General features: G+C 38.0%; 1 protein-coding gene across 1 annotated transcript in view; it reads left to right on the top strand.

Moving 5' to 3' along the window:
* SEZ6L (seizure related 6 homolog like) overlaps window positions 1-21,299 on the top strand; it is a 371,674-nt gene that overhangs the window by 185,618 nt on the left and 164,757 nt on the right. Inside the window, exon 2 of the mRNA XM_053702089.1 lies at window positions 321-513. Within this exon, the coding sequence (XP_053558064.1) occupies window positions 369-513 (145 nt within the window). The 5' untranslated portion in view covers window positions 321-368. The remainder of the gene's footprint in view (window positions 1-320; window positions 514-21,299) is intronic.

The raw sequence follows: 21,299 nt of genomic DNA, 5'->3' as shown, positions 1-21,299 counted from the left end.
GCGGCTACTATACAGCAACAGAGGTGACAAATATCTTGTATTAATGTCATCAGCAAAGCCCAGTAAATTTAAACTTCAAGGATGCTGAATTCTGAATAAACTTACTTTATTTCTTTTGCAATACATGAAGAAAATAAAAATAAATCAAGCATTAAAATAAATAAAACAAATTGTAGCTAAAATAATTATTAGTTTAATAATAAAAAGTTAGCTTGTAGTTTTATGTTTTAATGACTTATTTTGCATATTAATTGACATATGTTCAATACTGTAGTAGATTTTTAGTCATCTAACTCATACTATCTCTACTACTCTTGTAGGTGAAAAGTGTTAACCTATCAGAGGGAGAGCAGCTTTGTATTCGTGGAATGGGGGAAGATGGCCTTGTGGTGTTAGCTAATGAAACCCTTCTGGTTGAAGGTCAGGTAATCCGGAGTCCAACCAACACTTTATCAGTTTACTTCAAGACATTCCAAGATGACACAATTGGTACCTTCCAGCTACATTACCAAAGTAAGTTGGTTGTTTTTTTATAAACAACATGCCATTTTGAATTGTGCTTTCTATTTGCCCATAACCTCTATAGCTTCATTGTTAATTTAGACATGGAAATGCTTAACACCCACATTTTGTGTTTTCTCTTTAATACAATGACATTAGTATCAATAATTAGTGGAGTTTGTTATTTTTGTATTATCATGAAAGTCAACCTTTTAATATCCTAAATAATCAAATTGTGTTAATAAAGGAGAAAATGCAATCAATTGTGTTTTTGATTTTACTGTCTGTACATATACAAGAGTCATGTATAGTAAAAGGGGCAGTCTACTCTAGAATTTGTATTGCTTTAAAAGATAATCTTTTTATTACCCATTTCCCAGTTTTGCACAAACAACACAGTTATATTAATATAGCCTCTGCCCCCTTATCTCAGTTCTTTTGACAGAATTGCATTTTAGCCAATCATTGCTGACTCCACGGGAGTGGGCACAATTCTATCTGGAGGAACAAACCATAAAAATGGTAATAGAGTGCGCCAAATGTATCAAAAAGGAAAAATGAAACTTGATAGAAAAGTCGGTCTTATATATGTATTGAGGAGATGTGATCATATGTGGGCAAACGAATCAATAAAAATGAAGTAAAACAAAGTGTAAAACAAATGCAATTGAAATAGTGTTGGCAGCTACTAATGTAGAGTGTGCTATAAAACATGCAAAATAAAACAATGATTGGTGTTCTTTTGCTGTACCAAAGAATGTGGCCGATCTGTGAATTACCAATGTTTGTGTAGCTATAAAGTATCACATAAATGTCATTGACAATGCACGCAAATAATAAAGCGATAGAGCAACAAACTAGTGAAATAGCAAAAAAGGAAAAAATAAATAAAATGCAACAATGATAATTAAAATGAAAAAGTGCTTATCGTGCAAATGAGTCCCAAATAGGTGCTGTGGAAGAAAAATGACTTATGCCGTCAGAGTCTCTGTAAATAAGATGAAAAATCTTGTCACAGTGTAGGTGTTCAATGTGCAACAGGCAGCTGGTCTTTGATGATGTCTGATCAGAACAAATCTAAGAATGGAACAAAAAAAGACAGCGCCTCATAGTGCAAATAAATTTAAAAAATAGGAGAGGTGTGCAATCACATCAGAGAACGTCAAATGTAGATATCCTCACAAGAGCATTGGCACCCTTAAAGAAGAGGTGCAAATGGGCAGGCTGACGTTTATTCAGCAGTCAGTACGCTGTATAGTAGAAATCCAGGTTCTCACCGATGCAGCTGTGGGCTCTCCTCCGCAGTCTAAGGCAGAATTCTCTGGAGCCGTGCTACTTTGTTTACTGAGCTCTTTCCTGATCTTGTGAAGTTTGTAGATTCAGTAAAGTTCTATTTTAAACGTGCAAGCGAGGAAGAGCTCAGTAAACAAAATAGCACGGCTCCAGAGAATTCTGCCTTAGACTGCGGAGGAGAGCCCACAGCTGCATCGGTGAGAATCTGGATTTCTACTATACAGCGTACTGACTGCTGAATAAACGTCAGCCTGCACATTTGCACCTTCTTTTTTAAGGGTGCCAATGCTCTTGTGAGTATATCTACATTTGACGTTCTCTGATGTGATTGCACACCTCTCCTATTTTTTAAATTTATTTGCACTATGAGGCGCTGTCTTTTTTTGTTCCACAATTCTATCTGGATGGCACATAGAACTAGAGGTGTCTAGCTGTGAAAAACTGTCAAAATGCACTCAGAGAAGAGGCAGTGTTCAAGGGCTTAGAAATTAGCATATGAGCCTACCTAGAGTAAGCTTTTAACAAAGAATTCAGAGAGAACAAAGCAAATGTGATGATTAAAGTAAATTAGAAAGTTGTTTAAAATTGCATGCCTCTTCTGAATCATGAAAGTTTAAAGGAATATAAAACCCAAATGTTTTCTTTCATGATTCAGATAGAGCATGTGATTTTAAGCAACTATCTAATTTACTCCTATTATCAATTTTTCTTCTTTCTCTTAGTATCCTTATTTTTTTCAAAAGGCAGGAATGTCAGCTTAGGAGTCGGCACATTTTTGGTTCAGAACCTGGGTAACACTTGCTTATTGTTGGCTAAATGTAGTTTTTTTCCCTACATTTAGCCACCAATCAGCAAGTGCTAGCAAGATGCTGAACCAAAAATAGGCCGACTCCTAAGCTTACATTCCTGATTTTAAAACAAAGATAGAAAGAGAATGAAGAAAAATTGATAATAGGGGCCAATTTAAGAAAGTGCAAGCAGACATGATACAATGTGCAATGCCGCCCCCTGCAGATTGTCAATCAGCCCGATCGTATAGGATCAGTCGGATTGATGTCCGCAGCCTCAGAGTAGGCGGACAAGTTATGGAGCAGCGGTCTATAGAGCGCTGCTTCTTAACTGCGGTTTCCGGCGAGCCTGAAGAATTGCGCGGACAAAGGGGCATCAAGCTCCATTCGGAGCTTGATAATTCGGTCCCCAGGAGTAAATTAGAAAGTTGCTTAAAATTGCATGCTCTATCAGATATCTGCAGGGGGCAGCATTGCACAAGCAGTTCACAAGAATTGCTTGTGTAATGAAAAATGCCGACAGCATATGCAGGAATTCTGTGCAAGTGTCAGTGAAGAAGCCCTGGGGTAGAAAAGTGAGTTTAGGCCAAATATATGCACCCTGCTGCAGTTTATTTGTTTTAAGTGCTCAGGGCAGCAGATGCCATTTAAGGAGTTTTAAAATGTATGTAAACTACACCTCTGTAAATACATGTTGCACAAATCCTACCTGGGAACTGCCAAATCAATTTGATTGGGCTCCCTAATTCCACTTTAATTGGAAATGAGCTGTGCGGTTGTTAGTGTCAGAAACCGAGTTAGTTTCTGCAATCACAGCAGGTCTTCAGTAGACCATGTACTGCGACTTTTACCCCCAGCTAACTTGCTACATATGGGCCCAGCCTGATGTCAGTTACATTTTCAGATCAAGGCTGCTCTCACCATCAAGTATGACCTGTGCTGTGGCTTCATTTTCTTCGGACCTACAAGCTGTGCAACCAGGTTAAGTGAGTCTCACTTAGCTAGATAAGTGTGGTTCTGTAATTTGTACCACTGGCATTTTTATATCACTCAAGACATAACATTATATGTACTGTGTATATTTACAGGCTACTCTATATACATGTCATCATTATGTGTACTTTGCATATAAATTACTGATATTCATCCTTCTCTATGCATGACTATAATATATGTACTGTGCATATGTACAGATCACTATATAAACTTGCCACAGTTATGTAGTGTATGTGTACAAATAACTCTTTATAGATTTCACTGATATATACATTTATACAGGTGGCCCTTGGTTTACGCCGGTTCAATTTGCGCCGTTTCAGAATAACAACCTTTTTTTTTCAGTCATGTGACTGCTATTGAAAAGCTTTGGAAAGCAATGCACTAATTAAAAAAGCCAGTAGGTGGAGCTGTCCGCTTGTTTTGCAGCAAAGTTATACAACTTAACAGGTCTGAAATTGATCTGTGTACACAGAACAGACATTAGCTATCGAGCAGCCACTTCCCTATTATCTTCCTGTCCAGCAACTTGAGGTGAGGGTGCCTAACTACCTATTAATCACTGCGAATTGAAATGCATAGAATAAGTGCAGACCCAATAGTATCTAACATGCTATCAATGCAGAGAACTGATTGCAGAAAAATGCAATTAAAAAAACGTTTTTGTTCATTAAACTTAGTTTGATGGTGATGCCATCTGTTGTGTGATTATTTAATTAGGTGCTGTTAGCAAATGTTTTTGTTCATTAAACTTAGTTTGATGATGATACAATCTATATTATTAGGTTTATAATGCTGTTTAGCATTTAAAGTCTTCATTTCAAAGCTTTAAAAATAATGTACTAGATGTTACTTATGGCAATTTTGAGAGGGGCCTGGAACCTAACTCCCTCACTTACCATTGACTTACATTATAAACTGGGTTTCAATTTACAACAGTTTCGATTTACAACCATTCCTCCTGGAACCTAACCCTGGCGTAAACTGAGGGCTACCTGTACACACCTATATATATATTGTGTATATATATATATATATATATATATATATATATATATATATATATATATATATATATATATACTAGCATGCATAACTCTTATTGGTAAAAAAAAAAGGAAGCAATTTGGTGGAGTGGGTGGAGTCATCGTGTGGAGGCGTGTTTTTTCAAGGGGTGGGGTCTGGTGCCTCACCAGCTTCAAACTTCACCAGCCACCACTGCTCTATCTGAATAATGAAAGAAAAAAATGTGAGTTTCTTATCCCTGTAACACCTGCATCAATTTGTTTTTCTCCTGTGAACATGTAAATTGTATAGTTGTAGGTAGTATATTTTAAAAAAGATAAAATCTACGTGAGGATTTTAACATTGTTTAACTGTATTGTAAAATAAAATATAAGATCATCTCTGTGAAAGACATCCTTTGAAAATACAGTTTGGATGTCAATTTGCATAACTACATTCTGTCTAATCAGAGTCTAAGAATTTATTCAGAGCAGGTGCTAAAAACATGAAACAAAAGTTGCATATTTATATAAAAAAACAAGAGAATCCATTACATTTTTAAGATACGGTTAGGTCATAAAGTTTTTTGTTTTGTTTTTTTCAAATAGATGAAGTAGGAGGCTGCTAACATTAAATTGTTGCTTCTAGATTTATCATTTAAAAATATATATAGCAAAGTTTCTTATTCTAAGGGAATATGTAAAAAAATGAACTGCACTGATGATTTTCAAATAAACTGACCTTTAAAAAGATCTTTCAATTTATATGCAAGACAAAAAAAAAAAATAGCAGCACTCACTTTGTTCAAAGATATACAGCTCTGATTTGTTATTTATCAAAGCTGTGGAGAGCACAAACCACTTTTTAAAGGAACCATCTGTGTAACAATCTCTCATGTTTCGGTTTGTTTGATTAAATGAAAGCAACACCATTTTCTTTTTTTTCTTCTCTAGAATAAATTCCTCTTAAATTATTTTTTTTCCTTTAAAATGTAGGAATTTTGTATTTCATTCCACAAGTCTAATTGAAACACATTTGTTTATTGAAGTTGTGGGTTTGAAAATACAACTTCCTGCAGAATAGCAATTACACATTTAGGTTAATCATCACACATAAGTTAACAAAACAAATCTGAAATGCATTAAATGAGATAGCTGAAATTACAAAGACAGGCGTATAATTGATTGATGTCAAAAACTATCTTAAACATATGGCGTAGGCTGATTTATATGGAACAGTTTGTATTTTACAATTAATTTTTGGATAAAAAATGTGATTCTTCTCACTAAAATTGATCATTTCTTTCTATTAAGAATATGCTACCATCACATTTCTAAAGCATCCTATTAAACATGTACACAAATTTATGTGTCAAGTCTATATACTTTAATGAATTGTTTTCATAGAATAATGTAGTAATTAGGGATATTTTAGCTAATTGAAAAGAGAAAGAAAAAGCTTTTCATTTGAAATGTAGAAAGGTCTCTATAAAACAGATTTTGGTAAACTTGAAGGCAGCAAGTGAATAAAAGTGAAAGACAAAACAATTTAAAAAGATATATGAAACCCAATTTCTTTCTTTCTTGATTCAGACTTTCTAATTTACTCCTATTATAATTTTTTCTTTGTTCTCTTGGTATCTTTATTTAAAAAAAGAAGTAATTTAGCTTAGGAGCTGGGTCATTTTTGGTTCAGCATGCTGGATAGCGCTTGTTGATAGGTGGCTATATTTAGCCATCTATCTGCAAGCGCTACCCAGGTGCGATAATAGGACTAAATTAGAAAGTTGCTTAACCCCTTAATGACCAGCGCCATACCCTGTACAACACTAGTCATTAAGCCCTTAAGGACCAGCGCCGTACCCTGTACGATGCTGCTATCCTGTGCCTCTCTCTGCTGCGATCTCGCTAAAAGTAGCGAGATTGCGCTATTTCTGCTTGCCCAACTAGTGGGGCAGTGCAGAAATAGACAGGCAGAGTTACCAATGCAGAGAGGGCCACTCTGTGGCCCTCTCTTCATCGGGTAGTGGTAGTGCCAATCGTTAGTGGTGTGGTAGGGTTAGGAGGGAGGGCAGCCCATCGCTGGAGGGGGGCAAGACCGCAACGCTACAATAAAAAAAAATATCTGAGAGCAGCATGCAGGGGGAAGGAGGGAGGGGGAGGAGGTAGAGGGGGATCCTATGTGGAGGGAACATTTAGGGGCAGGGAAAGGATCATGGATGGGGAGGGGGGGAGGGAGTTCAGCAGCTACACTACAGATTTTTTTGTTTTATTAAAATACATTTAAAATAATAAAAAACTGGATACTGGCAGACAGCTGCCAGTACCTAAGATGGTGGGAATTAGTTAAAAGGGGAGGGTTAGAGAGCTTTCTGGGAGGGATCAGGGAGGTAGGAAGGTAAGGGGGTAATCCTACACTAAGTACAATAATAATACAAATTTAAAAAAATGGTGTAAAACTGCATACTGGCAGACTGTCTGCTAGTACTTAAGATGGGGTGACCATTGGGGGGCTGGGGGAGGGAAGAGAGCTGTTTGAGAGGGATGAGGTAGGGATCAGGGGATGGAAAGTGTCAGGTGGGAGGGTAATCTCTACACTAAAGCTAAAATTAACGGTACAAACTACCTGATTAACCCTTTCACTGCTGGAGATAATAAAAGTGTGGTGTGCGGCTGCAATTAGCGGCCTTCTAATTACCAAAAACCAATGGCAAAGCCATATATGTCTGCTATTTCTGAACAAAGTGGATCCCAGAGAAGCCTTTACAACCATTTGTGCCATGATTGCACAAGCTGTTTGTAAATAATTTCAGTGAGAAACGTTTTTTGTGAAAAAGTGAACAATTTTTTTATTTGATCGCATTTGGTGGCAATGAAATATATCAAAATGGGCCTAGATCAATACTTCGGGTTGTCTACTAAAACAATATATATAGTTTTGATAGGTAAATTTAAAAAAAAGGTTCTATTTCTGTGTAAATGGAATGATGGCAAAAATGCTAAAAATGCTCTGGTCTTTTAGGGAAGATTTAGTCTGAAATGCCTGTATTTTAAAGGGTTAAAATTGCATTCTGGAGCAAGATGGGTCGTAACAAAAAGCAACAGGAATGCTATGAGGAATACAAGATGCAGAAAGACCCTCATGCCAAATCTGAATATGTAAAGAAGTCTTGTGAATCACAATATATGCATCCAATGCACAAAATAGTGACAATAAAGGGGCCGAAAAATAAACTTCAAAGTACATGTGCACTGATACCCATTCCATCAAAAACTGATATCTCTATACTGATGCCCTGCCAAACCCCTAGGAAGGAATTAACTCTACCAGAGCCTGCTATGCTTGCTGCTTGGATGTTCCTGGATAATCAGAGTAAGCCCAAGTATTGTCAATTCCCAAGTGATCTCAGAACCAAAATCCTTCAATTTAACCAAATAACAAAGAAAGTTAATGGGCATTGTGTTGAAAAGATTCTACTCCATTGATTGTTAATAACACAAAAATAAATTATTTTCTGGAGGTAGAGGTAAAAACCTGTTGTTCTTTTCTGTTCTCTATATTTTAGGCTTTCTGCTCATGCTGATGAAGACTTAATCCTTTACAAATATGGCCACTTCAATGCACGAGCAGTTCTTTCTTGTGTCATATATGTGATAGACTAAGACATAAACAGTTTTTGAAAATGTAGTCACAGCACATGGGTCCTATATTACTGAATCTTTAAGTGTCCATTGTTTTGTTTTTCGTTTTTTTAGAGATTTTGGGCCAGATTATGAGTGGAGCGCAAAATATTGCTTACACAATCGCGAAATTTGCACTCCACTCAGTAATACCAGCACACACAAATGTGCGCTGGTATTACAAGTTGAGCACAATGTGAACACAACCTCGCATTCGCATTGCAGGGAAGCTTTGTGCTCATGAGAGCGTTCTTCCATTGCTCCAACGGGAGCCTCATTCTCATGCCATGAGAAATGGCTGAGAATCTAGCGCAGCGAAGGGGGTAACTCGTGCAGTGATGGGCAGCAAAATTTAAATATTTATGTATATGAATATATACATATATATTTATATGTTCATATGTGTATATACACATATTAATACATAAATATATATGTAAATAAGCATATACATATATATTTTTTATCGAGAAATAGATACGGGAGAGAAGCAAATGCTATATATATAGGCTAGTGTACAAGGTTACCTCAAATCGGTCCTTGTTTAATTCATAAATACTTATGGTGCAGGCCCTTATATAGTATTATAATGTGTAATATAACAAGAGAACTCATCCTGGAAAATAACCAGGTTGAAAAAAAGACAGGGAAACAGCACTCTTTTGAAAATAATCAATATTTACTAGCACAATTTGTATACATAAGTAGTAGAGGAGATGGCATTCGGGAGTCCTGCCTCCACCCTTGCACCGCAAGGATAGGAAAAATACACTGTGTGTGAAGTACAAAATCGGTTTGCAACAGTAATATTCATCCAAAGGAAACAAATACTATGGGACCTTTCGAGTCCAATAGACAGAACCTGACCGGTCAGGGGATGTGCGGAGCAAGTTGCCAAATATAAAAATACAGCACAATACAAAGCTGACTTTAAGTAAAGCCTGTCATACTTCCTACACCCAGCTGCTCACAGCACCTCTGTGAAGAGGTAGTTGCTGGGCAGGTAAAAGCGTGAAAAGGGATCTAAGAAAGTAATGACAGCTTTATTACATGCGGGATATACTAGTCAAAACTATACCTTGCAATCTGTACATTAAAGAAATTATATTCAGAGGGGAAGCGTATACCAGAGATCAACTACACCCTGCTGCATCCGACACCTCACTCAGGAGGTATAGCAGTCGGGCAGGTAGAGTAATGGGATCTAAGTGATCAAGTGGAGACACGCCCTCAGGATATGTACAAAAGTAGATAAACAAGACATTTCAATCTTCATGTATGGATAACATGTTTTGCAGACAAGGTATTAATAAGCACATTTAAGCAGACAGCGTTATAGCATGCTATGCAGGGAAGCAGATGAATGTGTTAGTATTAAGCATGTATCTGTCCATTTGTTATTCGATAAACTGTGATCCTAGTAAGTTCCTAGAAAAAGCTGCGCCCCCTCTCGACAGAGTGGCGTTTGCCAAGTGCGAAATTCATGCACATATGCCAGAGCTGATTAATGCGGTTAGCGGCAAGGAATCTAGTAACAATATGGAACCATACGACCTGATAGCTTCAGTGACAAATCGGCCGTGCCGAATAGCTGTGAGTCAATGACCATGAAAGCCAAAAAATGCCGAGTATAGGTCCTGACTTTGCTTTAAATGTGCCTGGTAGAAAACCGCAGGACTTGTTTGCAGATTCTTTGCTTTGAGATCCTCATACGCACATCACGTGATCCGGTCGGCTGGACCTATGCCGACGCGCGTTTCACCCGTGCGTCCAAATTGCTTAACGGGCTTCGTCAGGGCGTGATATCCAGGGTGCACCTGTCACCCTATTTATACGCAGTATCGTTATGCGCCTCTACTGACGGGTGAAAATATTGCAGGTATATACAAAGTATCAACAATTGGAAAAAAGACACAAAGTGTCGATATTCAAACAAAAAGTATTAAAGGGACATATCCTACTTTACATTGCATATTTTAAGAAATGTAAAAAAGAAAAATATAAATATATTAATGTTGCAAACATCTATTGATTTATGATTAACCGAATTTAGCTAACTGAAATACAAGACGCAAGAGAATGTATCCAATTATAAAAAGCAGGCCATATCCAATTTATCATTGAGGCCTGCAGGAAGCTGTGTACCCAAAACTGAGATCCACCTGCATTCCTTTTGGAGGAGAATTTTGTCGTTATCCCCCCCTCTATTATTGGTTATACCCCTATCTATACCGATAAAGGAGAGAGAGTCAGGATTACTGTCATGCATATGTTCGTAATGTTTAGCAACATTACTTTTCTGGTTCTTATATTTCACATCGTCTTACATCATGGATACCTCGGATTTCCTACGAAAGATCGACAGGCTGGTGATCCCTGAGAATGCCATCCTTGTCACCCTTGACGTGGAGGGATTGTATTCATCAATCCCACACGAAGTAGGACTCAGGGCCTGCAAGCATTTCCTATCGACGAGAGGCATGAGCGCGGTGCAACACACTGACTTTGTGATTGAACTGCTAAAATTTACACTTACAAACAACGTATTCATGTTTGACAACAAGATATATTCCCAGCAACAGGGCACAGCAATGGGAGCAACATGTGCTCCCACTTATGCGTGTCTCCATCTAGGCATCTGGGAAATGGAAGAAGTGTACCAGAATCCCCTCTTCGACGAGAACATTCACATATGGCTACGATATGTGGATGATGTTTTCCTCGTCTGGGAAGGCTCGGAGCAGAACCTGAAAGAATTTGTGAATTCTTTAAATATGAACAAGAGCAATATCTCACTTACCTTACAGTTTAGTAAGGAAGAAATATCCTTTTTGGATATAAATGTGAAGATTAAAGATGGCTGTTTAATGACAGAAAACTATCGCAAAAGTACGGCCACCAATAGCCTTCTTCACGCTTCCAGTCATCACCCTAGTCACCTTAAAAGAGGCATCCCCAAGGGCCAATTTCTTAGGCTACGCCGAAATTGTTCCACAAAAGGGAAGTATTATCAACATGCGGCTGAAATGGAAAAAAGGTTTTTGAATAGGGGATATTCAAAGAGGATAGTGAAACAGGCCCTAACCGGTGCGGCTCATCTGAATAGAGATAGCCTTCTGGTACCCAAAGACAAGACTGGTGAATCAAAAATTAGATTGGTGACTGAGTATAACTGCCACTGGACATCATTAAAACAGATCTTGGCACACAATTGGCACACTTTGATTAGTGATGAAGCTGTTTCACGTGATGTTGGGGATTTTCCAAACATCACAGCCAAAAGGGCACCGAATCTAAAAGACAAATTGGTGAGGAGCCAATATCTGTCGACTCCTAAACAACAGAACTGGCTGTCCAAACATAGATCCTATGGCAACCACCCCTGTGGTAAATGTGTTGCATGCAAGTATATGGTTAAAACCAAACAATTTGCAACACACACAGGAAAAACATATACTCTTAAACACTTTGTGAACTGCAATACGGAAGGGGTTATCTACCTTCTTTCATGTAGCTGTCCGCGTTATTACGTGGGAAAAACGAGAAGGGCCATAAAAGACCGGATAACAGAGCACCGGGACGATGTGAAATATAAGAACCAGAAAAGTAATGTTGCTAAACATTACGAACATATGCATGACAGTAATCCTGACTCTCTCTCCTTTATCGGTATAGATAGGGGTATAACCAATAATAGAGGGGGGGATAACGACAAAATTCTCCTCCAAAAGGAATGCAGGTGGATCTCAGTTTTGGGTACACAGCTTCCTGCAGGCCTCAATGATAAATTGGATATGGCCTGCTTTTTATAATTGGATACATTCTCTTGCGTCTTGTATTTCAGTTAGCTAAATTCGGTTAATCATAAATCAATAGATGTTTGCAACATTAATATATTTATATTTTTCTTTTTTACATTTCTTAAAATATGCAATGTAAAGTAGGATATGTCCCTTTAATACTTTTTGTTTGAATATCGACACTTTGTGTCTTTTTTCCAATTGTTGATACTTTGTATATACCTGCAATATTTTCACCCGTCAGTAGAGGCGCATAACGATACTGCGTATAAATAGGGTGACAGGTGCACCCTGGATATCACGCCCTGACGAAGCCCGTTAAGCAATTTGGACGCACGGGTGAAACGCGCGTCGGCATAGGTCCAGCCGACCGGATCACGTGATGTGCGTATGAGGATCTCAAAGCAAAGAATCTGCAAACAAGTCCTGCGGTTTTCTACCAGGCACATTTAAAGCAAAGTCAGGACCTATACTCGGCATTTTTTGGCTTTCATGGTCATTGACTCACAGCTATTCGGCACGGCCGATTTGTCACTGAAGCTATCAGGTCGTATGGTTCCATATTGTTACTAGATTCCTTGCCGCTAACCGCATTAATCAGCTCTGGCATATGTGCATGAATTTCGCACTTGGCAAACGCCACTCTGTCGAGAGGGGGCGCAGCTTTTTCTAGGAACTTACTAGGATCACAGTTTATCGAATAACAAATGGACAGATACATGCTTAATACTAACACATTCATCTGCTTCCCTGCATAGCATGCTATAACGCTGTCTGCTTAAATGTGCTTATTAATACCTTGTCTGCAAAACATGTTATCCATACATGAAGATTGAAATGTCTTGTTTATCTACTTTTGTACATATCCTGAGGGCGTGTCTCCACTTGATCACTTAGATCCCATTACTCTACCTGCCCGACTGCTATACCTCCTGAGTGAGGTGTCGGATGCAGCAGGGTGTAGTTGATCTCTGGTATACGCTTCCCCTCTGAATATAATTTCTTTAATGTACAGATTGCAAGGTATAGTTTTGACTAGTATATACCGCATGTAATAAAGCTGTCATTACTTTCTTAGATCCCTTTTCACGCTTTTACCTGCCCAGCAACTACCTCTTCACAGAGGTGCTGTGAGCAGCTGGGTGTAGGAAGTATGACAGGCTTTACTTAAAGTCAGCTTTGTATTGTGCTGTATTTTTATATTTGGCAACTTGCTCCGCACATCCCCTGACCGGTCAGGTTCTGTCTATTGGACTCGAAAGATCCCATAGTATTTGTTTCCTTTTGATGAATATTACTGTTGCAAACCGATTTTGTACTTCACACACAGTGTATTTTTCCTATCCTTGCGGTGCAAGGGTGGAGGCAGGACTCCCGAATGCCATCTCCTCTACTACTTATGTATACAAATTGTGCTAGTAAATATTGATTATTTTCAAAAGAGTGCTGTTTCCCTGTCTTTTTTTCAACCTGGTTATTTTCCAGGATGAGTTCTCTTGTTATATTACACATTATAATACATATATATTTCCTGGGAACACACAGTCCCCATAGACCGCAATGTAAAGGCACTTTTCAGTTCCATTTTTTTTTCTAACACCCCAGACCCGCTCACTTTAAGCTCTAAAAACTACTTCATGTCGTTATTATTTAAAAAAATAAAAATGCTACTCTGTTTTTATTTTTAAAAGCAACACTACACTTAATTTTTTGGCCAATTAAGGGATATTTTTAAAATTAACCAGGTCTGAACTCTGGTTCAGTTTTGGAGCACTAATTGCTACCGCGAGTTCGCGTTAGATTTAACTAGATACTTGTAAGGGTTGGTTATTTATCGTGCTCCCTTAAATGAGCGAATTTGCCCGCTTACGGTTGCACAATAAATTAGCGCTCCACTTGTAATCTAGCCCTTTATTGGACAGGTGGATAAAATACTGGACTGTCCAATTAAATACTGGACACTTGGTTACCCTACAGAAGGACATCAATGAAACTAAAAATAAAGGCTCATATGCTGCAGGGTATATAAACATATTGGTGGCAGTGCATATAAAAAAGGTCCCAAGCATTGCTAAAAATGTGTATAAATAAGGCCTTAGCATTTTCTTCATATAGTTTACATATTATCGTTTTCCAGGCAGTCATCTTCAAAACTGATTCAGTTAGCCATATAATATTCAACGTTTGCATTAACCACATTAATTTTGCTTCTGTGAAGATCTGTAGAAGTTGTTGGAAAAGCTCCCTTAAAAAAACACTGGAAAAATCCTATTTTGTTTTCTGTGCATTTAACTAGTGTTTCCTGTTTTGTCTTTTACATAAAGTGGCCACACTATTTCAAAAGACAGCCATTCTAGTAGATTGGAATGAAAACAAAATCAAAAAAGAAATCATGCAAATATGTACAGAACCTTTTCACATGAGAATTCTGTTGTGAACTTGTATAAAATAAAGCACATGACCACAAATTACAATTTAGTTCTCTTTGCCTAAATTAAATAAACATTAATAATTATGCACCTAGAATTTTCAGCTGCAACATTAATTAACCACCATACAACAAATATAAGCTTTTATACCTCTTAGCCAGTTCTTTATCATACTGAGTATTTTATTAGTGCAAGACTACAACTACATACAACCAAATTCCTAAAACACTTTCACTGTTTCTAATACCTCCTATATTATTGATTTTAGTTGTGATTCATGGAATGTATATTAGAATAGCAATGCTTTAAGGCTGACATACGGCATGCCCAGTAAAAATAAAGATTTTTGAAGAATTAAATAGAATGTATATACCAACTGATGTAACCCCACATGCAAACCATGAACTTCTCAAAGCTCTTTATAGCAATTCACAATGCAGACACAGAGTGATACATAGGAACAGTTATACAGCAATTAAAGTATACAAACCACAAGTGTAGAAAGTGATCATCAATAAATATTGATTTTGACACAAACCTTACAAGTTTTTCATATAGAACATTGGCCTAGATTTGGAGTTTGGCGTTAGCCATGAAAACCAGCGTTAGAGGCTCCTAACGCTGGTTTTAGGCTAACTCCGGTATTTGGAGTCACTCAAAATAGGGTCTAACGCTCACTTTTCAGCCGCGACTTTTCCATACCGCAGATCCCCTTACGTCAATTGCGTATCCTATCTTTTCAATGGGATCTTTCTAACTCCGGTATTTAGAGTCGTGTCTGAAGTGAGCGTTAGACATCTAACGACAAAACTCCAGCCGCAGGAAAAAAGTCAGTAGTTAAGAGCTTTCTGGGCTAACGCCGGTTCATAAAGCTCTTAACTACTGTACTCTAAAGTACACTAACACCCATAAACTACCTATGTACCCCTAAACTGAGGCCCCCCCACATCGCCGCCACTCTATTAAATTTTTTTAACCCCTAATCTGCCGACCGCCACCTACGTTATACTTATGTACCCCTAATCTGCTGCCCCTAACACCGCCGACCCCTGTATTATATTTATTAACCCCTAATCTGCCCCCCACAACGTCGCCGCCAGCTACCTACAATAATTAACCCCTAATCTGCTGACCGCAAAGCGCCGCCACCTACATTATAGCTATGTACCCCTAATCTGCTGCCCCTAACACCGCCGACCCCTATATTATATTTATTAACCCCTAATCTGCCCCCCACAACGTCGCCTCCACCTGCCTACACTTATTAACCCCTAATCTGCCGAGCGGACCGCACCGCTACTATAATAAAGTTATTAACCCCTAATCCGCCTCACTAACCCTATAATAAATAGTATTAACCCCTAATCTGCCCTCCCTAACATCGCCAACACCTAACTTCAATTATTAACCCCTAATCTGCCGACCGGAGCTCACCGCTATTCTAATAAATGTATTAACCCCTAAAGCTAAGTCTAACCCTAAGACTAACACCCCCCTAAATTAAATATAATTTTAATCTAACGAAATTAATTAACTCTTATTAAATAAATTATTCCTATTTAAAGCTAAATACTTACCTGTAAAATAAACCCTAATATAGCTACAATATAACGAATAATTACATTGTAGCTATTTTAGGATTAATATTTATTTTACAGGCAACTTTGTAATTATTTTAACCAGGTACAATAGCTATTTAATAGTTAAGAACTATTTAATAGCTAAAATAGTTAAAATAATTACAAATTTACCTGTAAAATAAATCCTAACCTAAGTTACAATTAAACCTAACACTACACTATCAATAAATTAATTAAATAAAATACCTATAATTATCTACAATTAAACCTACCACTACACTATCAATAAATAAATTAAATACAATACCTACAAATAACTACAATGAAATAAACTATCTAAAGTACAAAAAATAAAAAAGAACTAAGTTACAAAAAATAAAAAAATATTTACAAACATAAGAAAAATATTACAACAATTTTAAACTAATTACACCTACTCTAAGCCCCCTAATAAAATAACAAAGACCGCCAAAATAACAAAATGCCCTACCCTATTCTAAATTACTACATTTCAAAGCTCTTTTACCTTACCAGCCCTGAACAGGGCCCTTTGCGGGGCATGCCCCAAGAAATTCGGCTCTTTTTCCTGTAAAAAAAAAACATACAATACCCCCCCCAACATTACAACCCACCACCCACATACCCCTAATCTAACCCAAACCCCCCTTAAATAAACCTAACACTAAGCCCCTGAAGATCTTCCTACCTTGTCTTCACCCTACCAGGTTCACCGATCCGTCCTGAAGAGCTCCTCCGATGTCCTGATCCAAGCCCAAGCAGGGGGCTGAAGAGGTCCATGATCCGGCTGAAGTCTCCATCCAAGCGGGAGCTGAAGAGGTCCATGATCCGGATGAAGTCTTCTATCAACGGCATCTTCAATCTTCTTTCTTCCGGATCCATCTTGCAGACCTCCGACGCGGAACATCCTCTTCTCCCGACGCCTACTAGCCGAATGACGGTTCCTTTAAGGGACGTCATCCAAGATGGCGTCCCTCGAATTCTGATTGGCTGATAGGATTCTATCAGCCAATTGGAATTAAGGTAGGAATATTCTGATTGGCTGATGGAATCAGCCAATCAGAATCAAGATCAATCCGATTGGCTGATCCAATCAGCCAATCAGATTGAGCTCGCATTCTATTGGCTGATCGGAACAGCCAACAGAATGCAAGCTCAATCTGATTGGCTGATCGAATCAGCCAATCGGATTGATCTTGATTCTGATTGGCTGATTCCATCAGCCAATCAGAATATTCCTACCTTAATTCCGATTGGCTGATAGAATCCTATCAGCCAATCGGAATTCGAGGGACGCCATCTTGGATGACGTCCCTTAAAGGAGCCGTCATTCGGCTAGTAGGCGTCGGGAGAAGAGGATGTTCCGCATCGGAGGTCTGCAAGATGGATCCGGAAGAAAGAAGATTGAAGATGCCGTTGATAGAAGACTTCATCCGGATCATGGACCTCTTCAGCTCCCGCTTGGATGAAGACTTCAGCCGGATCATGGACCTCTTCAGCCCCCCGCTTGGGCTTGGATCAGGACATCGGAGGAGCTCTTCAGGACGGATCGGTGAACCTGGTAGGGTGAAGACAAGGTAGGAAGATCTTCAGGGGCTTAGTGTTAGGTTTATTTAAGGGGGGTTTGGGTTAGATTAGGGGTATGTGGGTGGTGGGTTGTAATGTTGGGGGGGGGTATTGTATGTTTTTTTTTACAGGCAAAAGAGCTGAATTTCTTGGGGCATGCCCCGCAAAGGGCCCTGTTCAGGGCTGGTAAGGTAAAAGAGCTTTGAAATGTAGTAATTTAGAATAGGGTAGGGCATTTTGTTATTTTGGGGGTCTTTGTTATTTTATTAGGGGGCTTAGAGTAGGTGTAATTAGTTTAAAATTGTTGTAATATTTTTCTTATGTTTGTAATTTTTTTTTTATTTTTTGTAACTTAGTTCTTTTTTATTTTTTGTACTTTAGATAGTTTATTTCATTGTAGTTATTTGTAGGTATTGTATTTAATTTATTTATTGATAGTGTAGTGGTAGGTTTAATTGTAGATAATTATAGGTATTTTATTTAATTAATTTATTGATAGTGTAGTGTTAGGTTTAATTGTAACTTAGGTTAGGATTTATTTTACAGGTAATTTTGTTATTATTTTAACTAGGTAACTATTAAATAGTTCTTAACTATTTAATAGCTATTGTACTTGGTTAAAATAATTACAAAGTTGCCTGTAAAATAAATATTAATCCTAAAATAGCTACAATGTAATTATAATTTATATTGTAGCTATATTAGGATTTATTTTACAGGTAAGTATTTAGCTTTAAATAGGAATAATTTATTTAATAAGAGTTAATTAATTTCGTTAGATTAAAATTATATTTAATTTAGGGGGGTGTTAGTGTTAGAGTTAGACTTAGCTTTAGGGGTTAATACATTTATTATAGTAGCGGTGAGCTCCGGTCGGCAGATTAGGGGTTAATGTTTGAAGTTAGGTGTCGGCGATGTTAGGGAGGGCAGATTAGGGGTTAATACTATTTATTATAGGGTTAGTGATGCGGATTAGGGGTTAATAACTTTATTATAGTAGCGCTCAGGTCCGCTCGGCAGATTAGGGGTTAATAAGTGTAGGCAGGTGGAGGCGACGTTGAGGGGGGCAGATTAGGGGTTAATAAATATAATATAGGGGTCAGCGGTGTTAGGGGCAGAAGATTAGGGGTACATAAGGATAATGTAAGTAGCGGCGGTTTACGGAGCGGCAGATTAGGGGTTAAAAATAATATGCAGGGGTCAGCGATAGTGGGGGCGGCAGATTAGGGGTTAATAAGTGTAAGGCTAGGGGTGTTTAGACTCGGGGTACATGTTAGGGTGTTAGGTGCAGACGTAGGAAGTGTTTCCCCATAGCAAACAATGGGGCTGCGTTAGGAGCTCAACGCGGCTTTTTTGCAGGTGTTTTTTTATAGCTCAAACAGCCCCATTGTTTCCTATGGGGGAATCGTGCACGAGCACGTTTTTGAGGCTGGCCGCTTGCGTAAGCAACTCTGGTATCGAGAGTTGAAGCTGCGTTAAAAATGCTCTACGCTCCTTTTTTGGAGCCTAACGCAGCCTTTTTGTGGACTCTCAATACCAGAGTTATTTTTATGGTGCGGCCAGAAAAAAGCCGGCGTTAGCTACGCGGGTCGTTACCGACAAAACTCTAAATCTAGGCCATTGTGCTTTAATACATAGTATGAAAATGGCAAATTTGAAAAAAAAAAAAAACTATTTACAATGACCCCTTAAAGGGAATATGTACTGTAAATTTTTCTCTTATTTTATTATTATTATTATTATTATTATTATTATTATTATTATTATTATTATTATCAGGTATTTGTAGAGCTCCAACAGATGCTGCAGTGCTATAAGCATAGGCTGTATACAAGATAATATTTATAGGGATCAGATGGGTAGAGGGCCCTGTCAAGAGGGCTCTTATGAAGACGATCTACAAACAGCTGGGCTCATAGGCTTACATTCTAAGGGGTTCAAGGGGAAAGCAATGGAGTTAGGAAAGGTTAGAGTAGGTTGTATGCATCCCTGAATAGTAGAGTCTTTAGGGAGTGCTTGAAGCTGTTAAAACTAGGGGAGAGTCTTGTGGATCGAGGCAGGGAGTTCCACAAGATGGGAGCTAGACTGGAGAAGTCCTGTAAACGGGAATGTGAGGAAGTAACAAGATAGGAGGAGTGTGGGAGATTGTGAGCAGAGCGAAGGGGACAGGAAGGAGAGTATCTGGAGACAAGGTCTGAAATGTAGGGGGGAGCAGTGCAGTTGAGGGTTTTGCATGTCAGAGTGAGAATTTTGTGTTTAATCTTGGAGGCAAGAGGAAGCCAGTGAAGGGATTGGCAGAAAGGTGCAGCAGCGACGTGTAAGGAAGATGAGCCTGGCAGAGGCATTCATTATGGATTGTAAAGGAGCTAGGCAGCAGCTAGGTAGAACAGAGAGGACAGAGTTGCAATAGTCGAGTTGGGAAAGGGTGAGAGAGTGGATTAAAATCTTAGTTGTGTCTTGTGATAATGGATTATCAAAGATCCATTTTACATGCTGGTGTATTCAATTGATTATAAATAACTCCTTTAGCTTTATGTTGTCTTTTGGAATAGCTTATTTTCAAATTGTAACCCCTACCTATACTTAAAAAGACAAGATACATTGTAAAAATATCAACATTCGAGTGGGGTTTGTGGAAAGAGAGAGAGGTCAGCCTATATTAATGGGTGTTTCTGCATCAGCTTTAAATGCAATGAACTCTTTTCTGCTGCCCCTGCATTCTTAGGCCCTGATATTCAAAACCTCTCTGTTCTGGTGAGATATTATAAAATGATCCCTAGTGAAATATTCAACAGGCATATTTTGCTTTACGTCTCCAAGGTGCATTACCTGCATTTCTGTATGTGAAGGAGAGACAAGTCCAGTGCAATATAGCACTGGATGACATGACAGTTCCACTGCATTTACACTTTGGGCTTTCTATTTATTATCATGTTACACTTATGATTTATTACATTTAAACTTCGCACTTTCTATTTTGTATTTTATTTTGTATACAGCAGTGTATTTAGGATTGTGATTTTACAAATTCTGATTATGCCTTTATAGTTTCTGTGTAACGTTAACAAATTAAGCTCATACTTTATATATTTATGTGTATCTTTTACAAATTAGATTGCACTTTTTATATCTTTTATTTAAATTAAAACTGAAAAACTGTCAGCTATAGTTTCCCAGAGAGCATCATTACTTTCTATGGGCAAGATAATTAGACATTCTCTAGTTTGGAGAGAGATTATACTGCTAAATTCACAGTTGCAGAACTCACTGAATTTTCTAAGAAAAGGGGAGGGACCTTGATATCCCAGAGAGATGCCTTCCACAGAAAGTAATGAAGCTCTTTGGGTATTTTTGAATATATTACTTTTCTGTAAGTTAAAATAAGTGTATTGTGAATTTTGAGCAAACTTCACCTGCATATAGCTGGTGAGACGAATCAGTGAGACATGCATTGTATAACCATATATTATTATTTTCTGTTTGATGATAAGGAAATCATTATTTGCAATAGACAGAAATCCTTAAAAAATTAAAGACTAAGATTACTTTTATGGTAGACAATGATATGAGACAACCTCACTAACAAACAACAGCTAGAGAAACATCAGCTGTAAAAATGTGCCCAAAACAATGAGATGTAATA

The sequence above is a fragment of the Bombina bombina genome, chromosome 2 (genome assembly GCF_027579735.1).
Source record: "Bombina bombina isolate aBomBom1 chromosome 2, aBomBom1.pri, whole genome shotgun sequence".
In the NCBI taxonomy this organism is placed as follows: Eukaryota; Metazoa; Chordata; class Amphibia; order Anura; family Bombinatoridae; genus Bombina; species Bombina bombina.
This window is presented reverse-complemented; position numbering and strand designations above follow the sequence as displayed.